The following is a 20,002-nucleotide window of genomic DNA, read 5'->3' as shown; positions in this document are numbered from 1 at the left end:
GATAAAAGCTATGAATGGTACAGTAGTGGGTCACTGTGGTGGCAGCTAGGGAACTATATGAGGCTATGGGGGTGGTGGGGAGATAGGGAAGATTCAAGGGAACATGTGAAGGGAGAGAAGAAACAGCTTATTTGAACAATTGAACAACAAGTCAAGAGCACTTGAGGCTGAGGGGCCTGAGAGTTCTAGACCCAGATGTGGAAGGAGCTGAGGGTGTGGGCGTTGGGGTGGATCAGGGAGGAAACTGAAGGCCCATGTGGCTAAAGCGCCCTAACTGAAGGAGTGTTGCGAGACCAGGACCTTTCAGCCTTCCTGTGGAGTTGCAATGGGGAACTATCGAAAAGTTTTCAGCATATGAGTTAAAAGTCAACTGTATTTTATTCTATGTCTTTGCTATTGTGAATAGTGCTGCATAAACTGTATTTTATTTTATTTTATTTTATTTATTTATTTTTTTTGAGACGGAGTCTCGCTCTGCCGCCCAGGCTGGAGTGCAGTGGCCGGATCTCAGCTCACTCCAAGCTCCGCCTCCCAGGTTCACGCCATTCTCCTGCCTCAGCCTTCCGAGTGGATGGGACTAGAGGCGCCCGCCACCTCACCCGGCTAGCTTTTTGTATTTTTTAGTAGAGACGGGGTTTCGCGGTGTTCGCCAGGATGATCTTGATCTCCTGACCTCTTGATCCGCCCGTCTCGGCCTCCCAAAGTGCTGGGATTACAGGCTTGAGCCACCGCGCCCGGCCATAAACTGTATTTTAAATGGGAATCTTATGTAACCTTGGGGCTGGTGTCTTATTTCTCTCTAGTGGCTTGCATGTAAGATCCCATCTTTGTATATAAGTAATTAATCTTTTATCATTAAAACAATTTTTCTACTTCATTACTGCTCACTTGATGAGAGACTCCCTACTTATCACTTAAATTCAAATTCTTTTCCATCATTCACCTTCCTTGACTGTCCCACATGGTACTGAGGGAAGGAGGAAGCACACATTTCTACAGTACCTGCTATGTGCAAGACTCTCTTGGCTTTAAGGCGTACTTTATATTGTTATTCCCAAGACCTTGTTTAACCATTGAGGAAACAAGTTCCAAGATGGTAAGTGATTGCCTAGTGCTGGAACCAGGATTTGCATCCAGGTCTATGGTTCCCTGCTCCCTTTAGCCCCCAAAGGGGGCTCCCCAAAACCCCTCGGAGCTTTGCTCTCTGTGTCAGATTGCTCTGTTAGCATGATAGAGGTATGTAAGACTGTGAGCTTAATCAGATTAAGGTGTTACCTTCTCTGTGGACAGTCTTAGAGTTTGCAAAAGAATATATGTCATTGCTTCACAGTGCACTATTGATCTTATTCGTTCGACCGTTTTCACTGTAGTTCTTCTAACAGTACTGTGATAACTTTGTTTTTGTCCTTGTAACCGTTAAGTACTCAAATATAGAGATATTCTGCATGTCTATTTGTTGTATGTACATTGACTTTGTTGAAAATAGAGAAATTTACTATCTTCCTGTAAAATTTTTTTGTTCATTTGGTCTTCAGCTTTCATTAACACTAAGTATGCAAATCAAAATAACTAAACCATATCTATTCCATTCTACATGAATTTAGTAATTTAGTTTTTAGGAAAAATACCAAATGAGGTTGATTGGTCACTCTGCAACAATAAAAAATCTTGCCAATAAACTTGTAATCAGTCTATAATTGTAATGTCTTACTTTTCTAGAGTAAGAGTTTTTATTTTGGAGGAAGATTTCCTTTTTGGAGGAAGATTTCCTAGGAGTCTACTTGGGGAAATTATAATGGTTATGTTTCTCCTTGAAAGTGAAGGAAGAAGAAAACTTTTAAGTGGTTTGTCTGGCTAAATTACATTGGCCCCTTTTCAATATTACCCTTTTCATAAAGCATTGGTAAACATAAGTAACAAAGTAATCTTTCATCATTTTATCAACAATTTTTCTATTAAATTGCTGCTCACTTTATGACACCCTTTAATGATGGGTTTCTACGCTTTCAGTGATTTGGGTGTCAGAAAGTTGTACCCTCTATTTCTACAAAATGTATTAGAATGTGAATCAAGATTTTCCTATTTTGGTAACTTTATTAAAATTACAAAACACATATTCTCATAGAAAAATTAGAAACTAGGAATGAGCAAAAATAAAAATTATCCACAATTTGTACATTCTGGGCTTTTCTTTGTGCATATATACTCTGGAGCGAGACTACTTAGGTTAGAATTCCAGCTCTGTCACTTTGTGACCTTGGGAAAGTTATCTAAATTTTCTGTGCCTCAGTTTCTTAATCTGTAAAATGAGTACCTATCTCAGGGTTATTATGGGGGTTAAATGAGTTAATACATGTAAAATGCTTAGAATATTGCCTTTCCCCTAGTAAGAGACACATACATGGGTTTTAAAAGACCTTTTATTATGGAGAATTTCAAATATAGAAATAGAGACAAGTATTATGAGTTCCAGTGTACCTATCATCAACATTTAGACATTCCTGTTTCATCTATCAGTCTATCAGTCTTCTTTTATTTTTCTTTCTATACTTGGGTATTTTATAGAAAATCCCAAATATTACATCCTTACACTATGTATACTTTGTACCATATTAATATTTGCTAAGAATTAGGTAAGTTATTTTAGAGAGAGAGTATACAAAATTTGAGTCATTTTTGAAGGGAGAAAATATAAGCAAAATATCTAAAACATCCATTCTGTGATGTTTTAATAATTTTAGCTGACTGAATGGTATTTGAAGTAAGATTGTGAATATGGAGATTTTGCTATTCAGATTAGACATTTATTGGCCAGTAACACCTTTAAAATAATTGGGTATCAGTTTTATTGTAAATGTACTGTAGATATTTTGTATGAACATGAAGTCTTTATTTAGAAAATGTTTTGTGCTCAGCAATATATGTAACTGTTTTGGTGAAGGAAAATACTTAAAATTTATGATATTGGAAAAAATAAAAAAGCTAACTTTGAAGATTTAGATTGGATGCTATAAAATTCCAGACATTCATAAGCCCTTAGATTTTAAAAAAATACTGTTTTCATTGATATATATTTAGCATATAAATACACATCCATATACCACACTTTAAAACACAGTGTTCAAGAATAATTAGAGAAAATTTGTAACTAGTTAGGCATTATTCAGTTTTGTGGGGTTTTTTTTTTTTTTAGAAATGGGCTGGTTTTTTCACCCAGGCTGGAATACAGTGGCATAATCTTGGCTCTCTGCAGCCTTGATCTACTCAAGTGATCCTCCCACCTCAGCCTCCCAAGTAGCTGTTTCTGTGGGCATGAGCTACCATACCCAGCTAATTTTTAAATTTTTTGTACAGATGGAGTCTCCTTATGTGCCCAGGCTGGTCTCAAACTCTTGGGCTCAAGTGATCCTCTTGCCTTGACCTCCCAAAGTCTAGGGATTACAGGTATTAGCCACCGTGCCTGGCCAAGTTTGTGGTTTTATTTTTTATTTTAATGTCTTGTTTTCCTGGACAGCAATCAGTTCTGACTTGGAATTTCCTGCCTTTGATCTTACTTTAGACTCCCATTTCAAAATCTGTAAGTAGCATGTGATATTGAGAAGGAACTAAATTGTAAAGGCAAGAATTTGATAGAATTCATTGTACTTTTAGTAAATGGCAACCAGTGAGATCATCTGAACTCATTGTCATGTAAATTTTCTCAGTATTTGAATTATTGATCTTAAAATTCCTGGGATATGGTAAGTAATGTGGAATGTGCAGGCCATGCCTCATGTTACCGATGGTCCAGTGGAAAGAACACTTGATTGGAAGTCAAGAAACCTCTGTTCTCACTTGAACTCTATCATGATGACTTCCGTTTTTGGCAAGTTGCTTTAACCTCTCTGACATTGTTTCTTCATTTCTCTAGTGAACAAATGTAGGGAGGGGATGATGTTAGGTCCATTATATTAGTTAAGGAAGTGCTAGATATTGCAACAAGGAGACCCCAAAATGCAATGGTTCAAACAGTGTAGAAGTTTTTCCTGTAATAGTTGGAGTTCCAGGTATGCAGCTGTGCAGCAAGCTATCATTTAGGGATCCAGGTTCTTTCCATTTTGTTTCTTCAACAGAGTCCCAGGGCCATTGTCTTCATGTACATGGTTGCATCTAGGTTGTTGCCCAGAATTCATTGTGGTTCGGAAGAGAGAGTGGAGGAAGCAGACTCCAGCCTGGAAATGGCACGTCACTTCTGCTCAAACACCACCGGAGAGAAGTTGATCACATGTTCATACTGTACCATATTTGAGCCTGGGAAATGTAATGAAGCTGTTCAGGTTACAGTTTTGTTAATACAAAAGAAGAGAACAGATTTTGGTGGATAAATAGCAGTCTCTTCCACATCATATGGTTGCTGCTTTCTCTGATTATAATATTGACCAAGTGGCTCTGTCACACCACTGAGTTGCTATCTACTTCAGCTTGATTTTGAAATTACTGGTTAAGATAAAAGTATTTTCTACTCTGGGTTTAATTTTAATGTGTCTTAGTGGTCTGAGAATATAATGACTAAAAATTACTGTTTTCTTGCACTTGCTCTTTAATGTTGAAAACTTTTAATTTTTATGAATTTTCTTGAATCATATACAGTTGACCCTTGAAAAATTTGGGGTTTTGGGTGCCAGTCCCTCATGTAGTCGGAAACCTGTATGTAACTTTTTATTCTCCAAGAATTTAACTACCAGTAGTCTTATGGATATTATAAACAGTTGATTCTTACATATTTTGTATATTATATACTGTATTCTTATAACAAAGCTAGAGAAAAGAAAATATTATTAAGAAAATCATAAAGGAGAGAACTATTCATTAAGTGGAAGTGGATCGTCATAAAGGTCTTCATCTTCACCTTCACGCTGAGTAGGGTGAAGAGGAAGAAGAGGGGAGGTTGGTCTTGCTGTCTCAGGGGTGCCAGAGGTAGAAGAAAAGCCACGTATAAATGGACTTTTTCTCAAGGATCAACTGTGATTAAAAGGGTTCCAATTATCTTGTCCTGTTAATCTGGGAGTTAGGTGGCAGTCAGATTTTTTAAGCTTTTGAAGCAAGAGCTGAGGCTAAGTGTGAGCAGGTGTCAGGATTTAATACAAGGTGATGAAACAGAATCAAGCTGCCTGATCTTAGAGCAGATATATAGAAATGCTTAGGGACTGGGAAGCAGTAGATGAGAAGCTAAGCAGCAGAAGAATGAGAAAGAAATCCATATTAGACAGTAGAACAAGGTGGGCATTTGAAAAGTATAGGCAGAATTTTTCCCCTCTTTTTTGAGGGACAGGGTCAATCAGCTAGGGGACTCTAGAATCCACCCTTGAGCCACAGTCTTGATAAATTTATAAAATCACCTCAAAATTTATTGATAGTGCCCATCAGGTTTTCTATAAGCCATCCACAAAATGTAATAAAAAAGATAAAAATTGTCAAAATATGTGTTTAAAGGTATGGTTTTAGGCTGATGGTTCCATAGTTTAATTTGTGGGAGGAAGAAACTAAGTAAATTCCGTAACTGATAATTGGAACAGTTGATAAAATGTTAGAAAAAGTAAAGTCCTGGATTTTGTGTCTCTGAAACATAGAGCCCATTAATGTGAATGAAGTATTCATTTTTTTGTCAGCAGTTTTCTCGGTTTGCTGATGATACTGCTCATGTAAACTAGCTTTAAGAAGGTACTCTGGGCTGCATGTGGTGGCTCACACCTGTAATAATCCCAGTGCTTTGGGAGGCTGAGGGTGGGAGGATCACTTGAGCCCAGGAGTTTGAGACCAGCCTAAGGAACAGAGGGAGTCCCCGTCGCTACAAAATTAAAAAAAAAACAAAAAAACCAAAAAACTTTAGCCAGGCGTGGTTGTGCATGCCTGTAGTCCCAGCTACTTGGAAGGCTGAGGATGGGAGGATCACATAAGCCCGGGAGTTTGAGGCTGCAGTGATCTATGATTGTGTCACTGTACTCCAGCTTGAGTGACCGAGTGAAGTGCTGTCTCCTAAGAAAAAAATGTCTATCTTCGTGACCATTGGATCCTCCTCCTCCGACTACCTTGTATAATCAGTTACTCTCTCTGCTGTGTTTTCATAATTGTTAGATTTCCTCTTGTTTTTCAGATTGTGTCCTTTATTTGAGGTTTGACATTAAGTACTTTTGTGTGATATGTAGTTGTACAGTATCCTAGAGAAACTATTGAGAAAGAAAGTTGAAAACCCAAAGTGTTTTTTCTGCTGCTCTTTTATTAGTGCAATTGATAGACTAATTTTATTGGAAGTATTCTTATGCAGCTGAAATACCTTGGCAGATAATGTGATAAAATTGCTTACTTTAAACAACTGTTTTGATTCACTGGGAACTTAAAGACCTTGTTAAAAATTACCTTTCTAATTTAGATTTAGATAGACAAAAAAGGCATACTGACAGGTTGGAGATAAATCTTTTAAAATCAAACATACATTTTTGTAGCATGTGGTTTATGGATTATATTGTTACTGGTTTCCTTTTAGTAAAATGGCATGACAAGAAGTAATATATAAATTGTTTTACTTAATGTATAAAATACCTAAAGGAAATTGAGTTTAAAAATAAAGTAGACTGCTGTCCAGACTGGGTGACAAAGTAAAACCCTGTCTCTGTCTCTTAAAAAAAAAAGCAGGACATGTGCTACACTTGCCAATGCTAAAGCGACCATGTTTACTCTTTTCTGAAATTCCGTAGGAGGATATGATGTTTTCATACCTAGAAAGGCCAATGGTTGTGACTAACCTTGAAATATAAGTCTTCAGCAAATGAAAGACACTTGCAATTTGTAGCCCAGTGATAGCAAATCAAGAATGATATAAAATCATATCGCAGCTTGGGTAGTGGTTTTGAGAATGCTTAATGGCCATTTGTTAGGAAAGGTAAAGTTACTATAGATTTAAAAAACATACTCATTCTCTGAGGTGTCACACTGAAATTAGGGCTAACTTTTGTAATCTTTGGTATTTGTCATCTATACTTAGGTAATTTGGATAAAAACAATACTCTTTTACCACAGTGGTACACCTGAAAACAAAGTCATCTTTTTGGATGGCTCAACTTCTTCGCTTCTGTAATAAGCTATTAGCCTACCTAGCTGCTCACCTGGTCCCCAGAGCCATATTAGAATTCCAGCGTTCTGGGCCTGGATCAGAGTACATAGCCCCAAATCTTCTTCTGTATAGTTCTATCACCATTGATATTTGAGTAAATATATTCTGTGACATATCAATAATCTTACCTGCTTCTCTGGATACTGTAAAGTCAGCCTTCTTTTGAGTTAGTTTAGATCATCAGAAAACTCTGTACTTGGACCCCAGTAGCTGAGATTTTTTTGTCTTTTTTTTTTTTGGCTGAATAACGTGTTACATTATGCCTGTGGCTTTATCCAGGGTTTGCTTAAAAGAGAAGTAGTATGACCGGGCACGGTGGCTCACACCTGTAATCCCAGCACTTTGGGAGGCCGAGACGGGCAGATCACCTGAGGTCAGGAGTTTGAGACCAGCCTGTTCAACATGGTGAAACCCCGCCTCTATTAAAAATACAAAAAATTAGAAAGGCATGGTGAAACACACCTGTAATCCCAGCTACTCTGGAGGCTGAGACAGGAGAATCACTTGAACCTGGAGGTGGAGGCTGCAGTGAGCCGATATCATGACATTTCACTCCATCCTGGGCAAAAAAAAAAAAAAAAGAAAAAGAAAAAAAGTAATATAACATTTCCTTTTGCTTTTGTTATTGAGAATATTGCCTATTATATCACTCTGTATTCATTTATAAAGCCCAATGTGAGAAATTTCCTTCAGAGTTTCAGGTAACAAAATGTTTGTTTTCTTTGATAAAGGATATTTTCTTATCTTTTAGATTATAAAAGAGGTATCATTTATTTTGTTTTTTTACCCTAGCTGCCTGGGAGCACAGGGCCAAATTTGAATGTTAATTGTAGGAATTATGTCAAGAAATTTTGTAAATTAATTTAAAAATAGTTGTACATACTGGGAGTTAGCAAACTATGGCCCACCCACTTCTTTTTGTAAATCAGGTTTTATCAGAACACAGCCGTAGTCGTTTATTTATGTATTGCCTATTGCTTTTGTGCTACAGTGGCAGACTTGAATAGTTGCTCTGGCCTTTTACAGAAAAAAGATTTCTAGTCCTGATACAAATAGTTACATGTGGGTCAGACCAAATGCAATATAAAGCAGTATGATTACTGTTAGATGTAGCTAGTTGGAAGAGGCTTAACAGAGTGTGCTATGAAAGGAGTTTAATATTTAAGCAGTGGAAGCATATAGAAGACATTTTATGTGGGAGAGAAGAAATGAAATCCTGTAGAATTGAGCAGAATTTGAACATTTGGGACCATTTTGGAAACTGTTTTAGCTAGATGAGAATTACAGCAGTGGAAATGAAGTTGAATGGGCAAGACTGTTGATAGGAAGGCATAAAAGCTAGGCACCAGAATTTGCATTTAATCCAACAAACAACTGAAAACCCACTAGGAAAATTTGACGGAAATGATGTGATGGGAACAGCATCACATCATTTCAGTACAGCTAGTCTGACAGCAGTGTACGAACTCAGCATGGAGAGCCCCAAGACTAAGCAGTTACTGGAGTAAGCCTGCCATGAGGAACTAAGATAATGAATCTAGAATGAAGAGGAAGAGTAACCTCTGAGGTGCTGGCAAGAAGGAAGCCGATTTTGTGGCTGACTGGATTTAGAGAGTGGTGGTGAAGGATATTGTGAGAGGAGAACTGGGGAAAAATGAACTGGAGTGACAGTTTTTTTAGAGGAAATAGTGTTTTGTTTTTGATGTCCCTGGTTTCTGGTGTTTTAGAGCCTCCTAAGAGAAAGTATGGAAGTGTTTGGAGATCTGTGTGAGATGATGACTGAGCTGTGGGAGAGTTTATATGCAGGAACAATAGTACAAGGCAGAGTGGCTGGGGAGTGCCTCCAGGAAGGAAGATAGCACTCGAGGAGCAGAGTGCACGAAAGAACAGGAGGAGTCAGTAAAACAGTGTTTCCCAATGTGTATCCCAGGACAGACTGATAGTATAGATGGTTAGCAGGTATTTCCATTTTTGCATGGCCAGATAGATTTGATAAATTCTGGGTTAAGCAAAGTTAAATAGACTTCTTGTATTAGACCCTCTCATGTTCTTTAATAATATGCACCATTATTTATATCTCCAATATGATCTCTACCTCCAAGTTTAGATTCCTGTATTCGACTTTGTATGAGACATTTCCCCTTGGGATATCTGTGAGGCATCTAAAACTTAACTGTCCAAAATGGAATTCCTTGTCTTCCTCACAAAACTTGGTTCCCCATCTCAGGTGATGGCAGCTCTATCTTTTTTTTTTTAGTAAAAAATGCCATGGTAAGAAGTAACACTGAAATTGTATTGTTCCATGTGTAAAATGGCCAAAGGAATTGAGATTAAAAATAAGGTTGCTCAGACTGGGCATGGTGGCTCACGCCTGTAATCCCAGCACTTTCGGAGACCGAGGCAGGAGTTTGAGACTAGCCTGGCCAACATAGTGAAACCTGTCTCTACTAAAAATACAAAAATTAGCTGAGCGTGGTGGTGGGTGCCTGTAATCCCAGCTACTTGGGAGGCTGAGGTAGGAGAATCACTTGAACCTGGGAGGTGGAGTTTACAGTGAGCTAAGATCGCACCACTGCACTCCAGCCTGGGTGACAGAGTGAAACTCTGTCTCACCAAAAAAAAAAAAAAAAAAAGGAAAAAAAAAAAGTTGCTCAGATTAAAAACCTTGGAGTCATCCTTGACTCCTTTCTCCTATGTTTTGTTTTGTTTTTTTCCTTTAACAGAGTCTCACTCAGTGACCCAGGCTGGAGTACAGTGGCACAACCTCAGCTTATTGCAACCTCCACCTCCTGAGTTCAAGTGATTCTCCTGTCTCAGCCTCCTGAGTAGCTGGGATTACAGGTGCATACCACCATGCCTGGCTAATGTTTGCATTTTTAGTAGAGACATGGTTTCGCCATGTTGGCCAGGCTGGTCTCAGGTGATCTGCCTTCCTCAGCCTCCCAAAGTGCTAGGATTACAGGTGTGAGCCACTGTGCCTGGCCCTTTCTATACTCTTATCCAATCCATTAGCAGCCGCATTGGCTTTCCCTTCAAATGTATCCAGAATCTGACCACGTGGTACCTCAAGTGATTGTATTGAAACTCTACCACCTCTTTGTGCAGTAGCTTTCCATTTCACTCAGGATAAATGTGTCAGTCTCTGTAGTGGCATACAAGGCCTTTTATGACCTGGCTTCTCATGAATCCTCTGGCCTGATTTGCCATTCTTTTCCTCTTTTGCTCTGCTACATGCACATCTCTTTGTTCTTCCTAAGACAGGGCTTAAGCAGTTTATTAGCTTAGGATTTTTTCCTGTGCCTGTGACACTCTTCCCCCTAGATATCTGTTTGGCTTATCTAACTTCCTTTCCTCCTCTAGATCTGTTCACATGCCACCCTCTCTAGAAGAGACTGACCTGGACTACCATATTTAAAATAGAAAGAGTGCACTTCTCCCATTTCTCATCCCCTTTATTCTGCTTCACTTTTTTTTTTATTAGCATTTACCATCTTCTAACATAGTTTATGTATTATTTGTTTAAAAAATTATCTGCTGCTTTCTACTAGACTGTAAGCTCCATGAATGCAGAGATTTTTGCCTATTTTGTTCACTGATATAACTCAAGCACCTAGAACTGTGCTGGACACACAATAGGCAACTAATAAGTATTTGTTAAATGAGAGAATGAATTTCAAGATGGGAGTATATGTCCCCATAGCATCTTTCTTTCACCCATGGAGATATTTTTTTTCCTGTGTTTCCTAGGGACACACTTTAGGAGATTCTGTTGTAAGTATTATGGAATTCAAAGGAGGAGAAAATTATAAGAAAGTCGTGATTGACACAATTGGGAAGTTAAAACATTTTGACCTGCTTAAGCTAATAAGTAGATTTAGATAGGAAAATAGTTTACAATCTTATAACAAGTTGTTTCAGTGTTGTGGAATGTCAAATTCGGGGAGGAAAGTTGGACATAGATATTGAAGAAAAATACCAGGATAAATTACCCGTTCAGGGAGTTTAGCTTTGGATTAAAGGGTGGAAAGTACAGATTGAGTACTCCTTATCTGAAATGCTCGGGACCAGAAGTGTTTTGGATTTGGATTTTTTCAAAAAAATTTGGAATATTTGCATATACTTTAAACCGGTTGAAAATCCAATCTGAAAATCCAAAATAGCCCAATGAGCGTTTCTTCTTAGTGTCACGTCAGTGCTCAAAAAGTTTCAGATTTTGTAACATTTTGAATTTTGTATTTTCAGATTAGGGTTGCTCAACCTATAGTTAGAGAAGGCTGCAGGTTCATTACAATATGCTTTGTTTTTTGAGATCAAGGGAACTTGGTTTTTCTGCTTGTTATAAGTTAATCTAGGGTTGTTTATTGAGATGAATTTTAATTTTAATTATATTGTAATAAGTAGGTGACCTAGAATACCCTGTTTTTCAAAGTAGTGTAATTTGGTAGGTTCAGTGCTTCTTGAAAATGGGATAAATTGGGATCCTTAGGAAATCCTCTTTTTAGTTCCATGCTCCTGCTTTACCACCTGCCTTCCCCATCCTTTTGCATGCTTTTCTTTCCCTCCCTCCCTCCGTCTTTCTTTTTTCTTTCTTCCTTTCTTTTTATCTTTCTTTCTCTCTCTCTCTCTTTTCTTTACTTGTGAGCCCAGTAGGAATGATAAGTGAGATATAAATATTGAAAGTTGATGCTAATTGTTTGCTTGTTCCTCCTGTAGGAAACAAGCAGTCTGTTTTAACGTGTGAATTTCTAGGTCTTTTCTACACTTCTTGAAAAAAGTTCACCTAGGCTTCACATTTGTCACTAGCAGTTGGATTAGTGCTTAGATGAAAGCTTGTGCCAAAGTGAGGCATAGATGAAGTAATTTTATGACAGTTTGATTCTTTCTCTCTTATAAGTTTTGATCCACAAAAGAATTAATTTCTTTTCAAATGTGTGGTTGAACTTTTGGATAGTTTTTTCATTTCCGTAGTGCGAATTCATCTTTTCAGGGTTAGCTCTCATGGGAAAACCAAAAGCTGTTGGGCATTTTTAGTTTATTTATCAATCATGACATTTGAGTGCTGAATGACAATGAAGTTATTCCAAGGATTACTCTGCAGAGCCCTGTGCTTTATTTCCATTGTTGTCTTTGGAATGGATTACATTCACATTATTTGAGGAATAATTAATTGGAGCTCCAATTCAGACCAGTTGGAAGACTAACAAATATTCTTTTGTTTTGGTTACAGAAGCTGCATACATACATGTAAGAGAAGCAAAAATGTCAGATGATATCAGGAAAAGGTTTGAATTTCCAAATTCTCTTATCCAATCACAGGTAATTTTGTTTGTTTATTTTTGCTCATGGTAACAAACCTGTTCTGTGGATTGTTAACTGAACTTTATATATTTAACATTAAATATTTTATTCTACATGTAGAGATTTATATTATTTTATGAAGCAACTTTTATGAGTTAATTTGAAAATATATATTTGACATAGGAAAGCAAATATTTGAAACTGATCAATCTCAGCTTCTGTTTATATATCATACTTTTCTTCCTAGAGATAATAAAACCTTGATTAACTAGTAGGCTCCTGAATATGGTTTTTTTTTTTTTTTTTGGCCTATAATTATTGGGAACACAGGTAAATAGTTATATGTCCACAGAGCATGAGGGATTAATATTTAAGAAGACATATCCTACCCCTTATATAGAGTTTTATAATAATGACATTTAATAAGTAAAATATCCTGGATTAAAAAATTTGATGTATCTACTAAGATAGGAGATTGTGATAACTTTAAAGAGCTTTTCAATAGTTAAATGGTTAAAACAAAGATGGCTTTCTGGTTAGCCTTTAGCTAACTAGAAACATTCTGGTTAATCAAGGTATCATAATAGCTTATTGTCTTTTCTTGTGAGAGTAAAGCTAACAGATCAGCAGAAGCCATCTTGAAGACTTAACAACGTACAGCGCCTTGGATACTTTCAACAGTTAACTTCGGAGATGTCTGCTGTGGGAATTGACTTAGCTGGGTAGTGGGGAACCCTTCCATGAGGAGTAGAACACTCCTTATGCAAGATTCCCTTCTACCTGGCTGGGTTGGAGTCATATCCTACAGGTCCTTACCATGAAGATAGAAGATGAAGGCTTGGAGGATACTGTTCGCAGTTTTATTTTTCTGTGCCTGGAGTCTCTTTGTTAGCATAGACAATCAAGAAATAAGAAATGCCCATATATGTTACTGTTAAATTAGGTGAAAAGTATATATATATTTATATATATAATTTAGCATAGGATGTCTATTTGAATTCTGTTATGGAACACTTAAGTAGCAGTGTAGGTTGATTTATCCTTGGGTTTTGTATTTTAAAAAATCAGTTTAGGCTAATATCTCTGATTTGTTAGAAGATGAAGTGAAGAGTATGTTAGAGAAATTGAATCTGGTGGGGAATGGGGAATTAAGCTTCTTTTCTTTTAGTTCTTTTTCTAAATATGAACTATAGCTTTTTCTTTGTCGCTATTGTGTTTCATATTGGTTTTGTTAGGTTCTTGTGATTGTGTCCTGTCCTTTGCAAATATTTCTTATTGTTCTTCTGTAACTACTGCTCAATATTAGCACCATATTTCATTGATTCACACACACTTTTTTTTCAGATTTTAACATCTTTGAAATTTAATTGCCTCTAGTAATTGATGGCAGCAGTTGAGATACAGTTGGTATTGCCTGCACATTTGTGAACTTGGGCATGATTTTCTACATGAGTCTAAAAGAACTCTTGTGTGACTATAAAACCAAAATTCTAACTTATAAGAAGCATTGTATATCATAGACTAATTGGCAGCCTTTTTTCTTTCTTAGTGGTACACAGTATAATGGTGCAACTTGGAATTCCTGGTCAGTTACATTCAGTGAAATATGGTATATTTTGTAAAACAGGAGCTCAGCCTATCCACGGGCGCTCAGTTCTTGTTACTATTCCTTTTACTAGGAGATAAGAGACAGAAAGTTGGACTAAACTTAATATTCACGTAAATGAATGACTTATATCGCAAAACTAGACCACAAGCACCGTGGTCTTAAATCATTTCCAATGTGTGAAATACAAAGAGAAAAATGAGGAAGGAGTGGGTGCTGTGTTTTTATTTGAGCTATCTTTGCAGGACTGGCAGCTATTCACAGCTATACTGTAATTTGGTCCCAAGTGCAGGCTGGACAGTTGTTGCAATAGTGAAGTATTTTCCAACCCGTACACAGAATGGCAATGATTGTTACTAGCCTATTGGCTCTAAGACTGTAGTGCTGAAGAACTAGGGGAATAAAGTTGAGGTAGTAGGAGGTAATGATATTTATGTCTTTATATAACCAGCACTCCTATAAGAGACTTGAATTTAATTTTGGGTTTTTTGACTAAAGCAGGATATGGGAAAACTTTAGAGATTTATGAGACTGAAAGCTTATGTTTAAATTGAATTTAAGGGCTGAAACCTATAAAAATGATAAAGGAATCAAAATTATATGGCCTACAGGAGGGAGAAGGGTGGTGGTGGAGGGAAGCCCTATTGATTCACGTCTGTTTGCGCCATAGTCATAAAGACGAGTTTTCTTCTTATTCGTTAACGGTGTGATAAAGCATGATGGATTTCATTTCAGTGCAAAGATGATTTTAAAAACTATGCGGTTTCTCACTCATGTCTTAATGGAGTAAGCAATCTCAAGTTATCTTCTGAGACTGACAGCAATTTGAACCAAAAATCTGGCAGTTTTCTTAACCTCTATGCACTATAGTTGCTTATTGGTAACCTGGGATAGATACGCCTACTTTGAGAACTATTCTGAAGATTAGAAATTATGCATGTGGAGTGCCTAATTCAATGCCTTCTACATAGCACACACTTAGTAAATGGGAATTTTATTTATTCCCAATTGACTACCTGATATACTCATATCAACTAGTATTGATATTTGGAAATAACTTCTAAGGGACTGTGTTCATTAATTTTATTTGTTTTTTAGGCTGTGGGTCATCTTATTGCTGCAGTCCTAAAGGAAAATGGTTTTTCAGAAAAGATTCACCAATCTACAAATCAGGTCTGTGTTTAACTTTATGCTTCAATTTTCTTCAGATAAGATTGCTACTAGCTGGATCACATATGCACCTGTCTTGTTTCCCTGATAGTTCATATTACAGTAGAAATGTTTTTGAACTGTGAGAACTTCATTGCCTTTTTTGATAATTTGTTTGTCTTTTTAGTGTATAGCAATAAAAAAGTTTTAAATTTATTAAAACACACTCTAGGAATAAGAAATGGAGGGAGGGGCTGGAGAGGAGTATTCTTAGGACTATTGATGAAAAATAATATGGATGGAATGAGAGAAGGCATGCTTTAGAGAAGATTGATAGAGTTATCTCTGAGGAAATCATTTGGGTTATGAAGAGAATGAACAGAGTGGCTCTGTTTGGATGTAGATTTCTCATGCTTCAGCTCAGTCCCAGCTGTGAGTTCTTGGTTGGAAAGGTCATACATTGACAGTCAAAGCTGAAAAATTCCATCTTACACAAATAGCAGGTGAATGCTCAGAGTTGAAGCAATGCCAGCTTACTGAGATATACCACTTGGGGTTTGTTTGATCAATGTTGTGTATTTTGACCTGCTAGTTGGGAAACTCTTCTTAAGAGAGGTGTTCTCAGGTGTCCTCAATAGGGAACATAAGTGATGGAAATAAGATTTTTTTTTTCACAGCAGAAATAAATTGATTTCCTTTTTCTCACATTCTTCTTGATTAGCTGCTCCAAGTTACGTTTCTTTATTGCTTCTGCAGACATGTTGAAGTTTAAGTGTAGGACACACTTCACTAATTGGCATTTGTCTGGTGTTTGTATGTAGTCATATAAATTAGGTTTTCTGAGAACTCTGATCCTAATCCTGCCTATAATCACATTGTGTACTTTGAGAAGATCTAGTGGTTTTACTTAAACTGTCAGGATTTATTGAATGTCAAATCCCTGTAACTGTTTCCTCTTCTACTAAAAATGAATGCTTACACAGTCTTACCTGAGGCAGCAGTTTATTTATTCGTTTGTTTTGTTTTTCTGGTGTAATAATAGAGTGATGATATTTAGAAACCTTTGATATTGTCAGTACAGCTGAACACAATGTCTTTCTGAATAAAAGGAGAAGTAGAATATAAATATTTCCTTCCTGTGGTGATTGTTAACTGTATTGTTATTTTAATAGTGGGATGCTAAGATAGAATAGATTCTCAGCCAGCTACAGAGGGAAAATGGGTACAAAATGATGTTGATTTTCTTTTCTTTTTTTTTTTTTTGAGACAGAGTCTGGCTCTGTTGTCCAGCCTAGAGTGCAGTGGCACGATCTCAGCTCACTGTAACTTCCGCCTCCTGGATTCAAGCAATTCTCATGTCTCAGCCTTCCGAGTAGCTGAGACTACAGGTGTGTGCCACCACGCCCAGCCAGTTTTTTTGTATTTTTAGTAGAGACAGGGTTTCACCATGTTGGCTAGGCTGGTCTCGAACTTCTGATCTCTGTTGATCCACCCACCTCGGCCTCCCAAAGCGTTGGGATTACAGGCGTGAGCCATAGTGCCTGGCCTTGATTTTCATTCTTTTATTAATAGTTATTCTTTGGGAGCTGGGATATTACTTTTTCCCAAATTATATATTTCCCTAGTAAGTTGCATCAGGAAAAGGAAAATTGCTTCATTATTTGTTCTTTTTTTTTTTTTTTTTTAATACAATTGTGTGTAAGTCTAAATGGACTTTATCCACAAGACAGTCATATAGGTTTATTGTTAGCAGTGAACCATTTTGGTTGTCCTGGATTCCTGAGAAAGTTATAAAAGCTAGAACCCCTGCTTTGATAGGGTATTCTTATTGGGGAACCAGCCCCAATATTTCAATGTAGGTTCTTTTCTATTTTCCCTAAGTGTCGGCCGGTCTGAGAAATAAAGGGAAAGAATACAAAAGAGAGAAATTTTAAAGCTGGGTGTCTAGGGGAGACATCACACGTCGGCAGGTTCCGTAATGCCCCCTGAGCCGTAAAACCAGTTTTTATGAGTGATTTTCAAAAGGGAGGGAGTGTACGAATAGGGTGTGGGTCACAGAGATCACATGCTTCAAGGGCAATAAAATATCACAAGGCAAATGGGCAGGGGAAGGTCACATGACCAGGATGAAATTAGAATTACTAATGAGGTTCCCTGTCCTGCTGTGCATGCATTGTCGTTGATAAACATCAGGAAGCAGGGTTTGAGAGTCTGACTAAAATTTGCCAGGTAGGAATTTCCTAATCCTAGTAAGTCTGAGGGTGCTGCAGGAGACCAGGGCATATTTCATCCCTATCTACAATTGCGTAAGGCAGACACTCCCAGAGCGGCCATTTTTGAAGCTCCCCCCGCCCCCACCCCGGGAATGCATTCTTTTCCCAGGGATGTTAATTATTAATATTTTTTACTGGGGAAAGCATTCAGCAATATTTATCTTACCCGTTTTCGGCAATAAGAGAAATATGGCTCTGTCCTGCCCGGCTCCCTGGCAGTCAGACCTAATGTTTATCTTCCTTTTTCCCTGAACATTGCTGTTATCCTGTTCTTTTTTCCAGGTGCTCAGATTTCATACTGTTCAAACACACATGCTTTACGAACAATTTGTGCACTTAATGCAATCATCACAGGATCCTGAGGCGACATACATCCTTTGTTTATCAAAATGATGGGATTAAGAGATTAAAGATAGGCATAGGAAATTATAAGAGTATTGATTGGGAAAGTGATAAATGTCCATGAAATCTTCACAATTTATGTTCAGAGATTGCAGTAAAGACAGGCATAAGAAATTATAAAACTATTAATTTGCGAAACTAATAAATGTCCATGAAATCTTCACAGTTTATGTTCTTCTGCTGTGGCTTCAGCAGGTCCCTCTGCTCGGGGTCTCTGACTTCCCGCAACATACTCTAAAATGAAAACTTATATTTACTTATATGTCCTTCTCATGCTTTTCTATCAATGAAGACAGAGTCACAGTGTGAGGGGGGAAAAGTCAGTTTCCTTCTTGGGCAAGCAGTTTTCCTAGGCTTTTTTGTTTTTGTTTTTGTTAGCCATGGAATGAGCAGCTTGCTGGTGGCCTGTCTTACTTCTCTCTTTTATATCTGGGCCCATATTAGAATTCAAGAAATTGTGGCAGGGGCATTGTGGGTGGTGGTGAGGTACATGTAGGTGATAGAGGTTGGTGGTAGGAGAGCAGGAACATTTTCTGAAAATAACTGTTATTGTAATTGAAGGCTTATGGCATAAATATTATTTGGAGTTCAACTTAGACTAACTGATATACTGATACTATTAGTGTCTGGTTAAATTGTTTGGTTAGAGCAGTGTGTTAGAGCCAAGTCTCAGCTTTGTTGTGTTGCTTGAACTCGGGTCATACCTCTGCCTGCATCCAGCCTTGTTTTACAGCGATGATGCCAGATGAGAGAGAGTTGCTGTTACCTCCATTACCTCTCTTGGAAAATTGACTTCATTTTATTCTAGGAACAGAGTGACAACAGCATCATCTTTATAAAGGAAAGCTAGCCTACTGTGAACAAATTACTCATTGATGAATGACCGAAGGTGTGTGTGTGTTTGCTGCTCATCAGAATTGTCTTCTAATCACTGGTTTGGTTTCAGACTCCTGCTTTGAACTTGCTGTGGGAGAAGTGTTGCAGTGACAATGTAGTGGTTCGAACAGCCTGCTGTGAAGGTCTGGTGGCACTCGTTGCTCAGGATCATGCAGAGTTCAGCTATGTTCTCAATGGGATACTCAATCTGATTCCATCAACCAGGTACTTTTTCCTCAGTGTTTGGTCAGTTGTGATTTAAATCAGTTAATGGTTTAAGTTTTTAGGACAAAAAATTCACAAAATCCCTATTAAGAGTCAGCATTCATCCTACTTGCCAGTTGTTTTTCTTGCTCTTAAAATGTCATGCAGTTGTTGTTTCATATATGAAAAGATCATATTAATTTAAATCCTACAGTTTCAGAATTTGTGGTCATTTGCAGTACTTAAGTTTTGGAGCTCTGCTTAAATTTGTCGTTGCTCTTTTAAGATGAAAATAGCTAAATAGTTTATAATTCAAAATGCAATGCAGAGTCCTGACTTTTTTTTTTTTTGGCCCACTGAAAATATTTATTTATTCAAATTTTTTCTTATTTGGTTTTCAAGGAACATAATACTGTCACACAAACCCCAAAAATAAACACAGGAGTGGGTATAGACATAATGAAATACAGTGCCCTTGGATAAAAATGATAATAAAACTTCGTTATTGGTAATCATTCAACAAACATTTTCCGTGCAACCTTTTTTTTTTTTTTTAATATTATACTTTAAGTTCTAGGGTACATGTGTGCAAAGTTCAGGTTTGTTACATATGTATACATGTGCCATGTTGGTGTGCTGCACCCATAAACTCATCATTTACATTAGATATATCTCCTAATGCTACCCCTCCCACCTCCCCCCTCCCCACAATAGGCCCCGGTGTGTGATGTTTCCCTTCCTGTGTCCAAGTGATCTCGTTGTTCTAATTCCCACCTATAAGTGAGAACATGCGGTGTTTGGTTTTCTGTTCTTGTGATAGTTTGCTAAGACTGATGGTTTCCAGCTGCATCCATGTCCCTACAAAGGACACGAACTCATCCTTTTTTATGGCTGCATAGTATTCCATGGTGTATATGTGCCACATTTTCTTAATCCAGTCTGTCACTGATGGACATTTGGGTTGATTCCAAGTCTTTGCTATTGTGAATAGTGCTGCAATAAACATACGTGTGCATGTGTCTTTATAGCAGCATGATTTATAAC

General features: G+C 37.5%; 1 protein-coding gene across 1 annotated transcript in view; it reads left to right on the top strand.

Moving 5' to 3' along the window:
* The window catches only part of FOCAD (focadhesin), a 318,600-nt gene that overhangs the window by 23,820 nt on the left and 274,778 nt on the right, over positions 1-20,002 (top strand). Inside the window, 3 exon segments of the mRNA XM_017886722.1 lie at positions 12,378-12,466; positions 15,153-15,227; positions 18,825-18,979. Coding sequence (XP_017742211.1) covers positions 12,410-12,466; positions 15,153-15,227; positions 18,825-18,979 — 287 coding nt within the window. The 5' untranslated portion in view covers positions 12,378-12,409.

This window comes from Rhinopithecus bieti, unplaced genomic scaffold, assembly GCF_001698545.2.
Source record: "Rhinopithecus bieti isolate Rb0 unplaced genomic scaffold, ASM169854v2 scaffold_15368, whole genome shotgun sequence".
NCBI lineage: Eukaryota > Metazoa > Chordata > Mammalia > Primates > Cercopithecidae > Rhinopithecus > Rhinopithecus bieti.
This window is presented reverse-complemented; position numbering and strand designations above follow the sequence as displayed.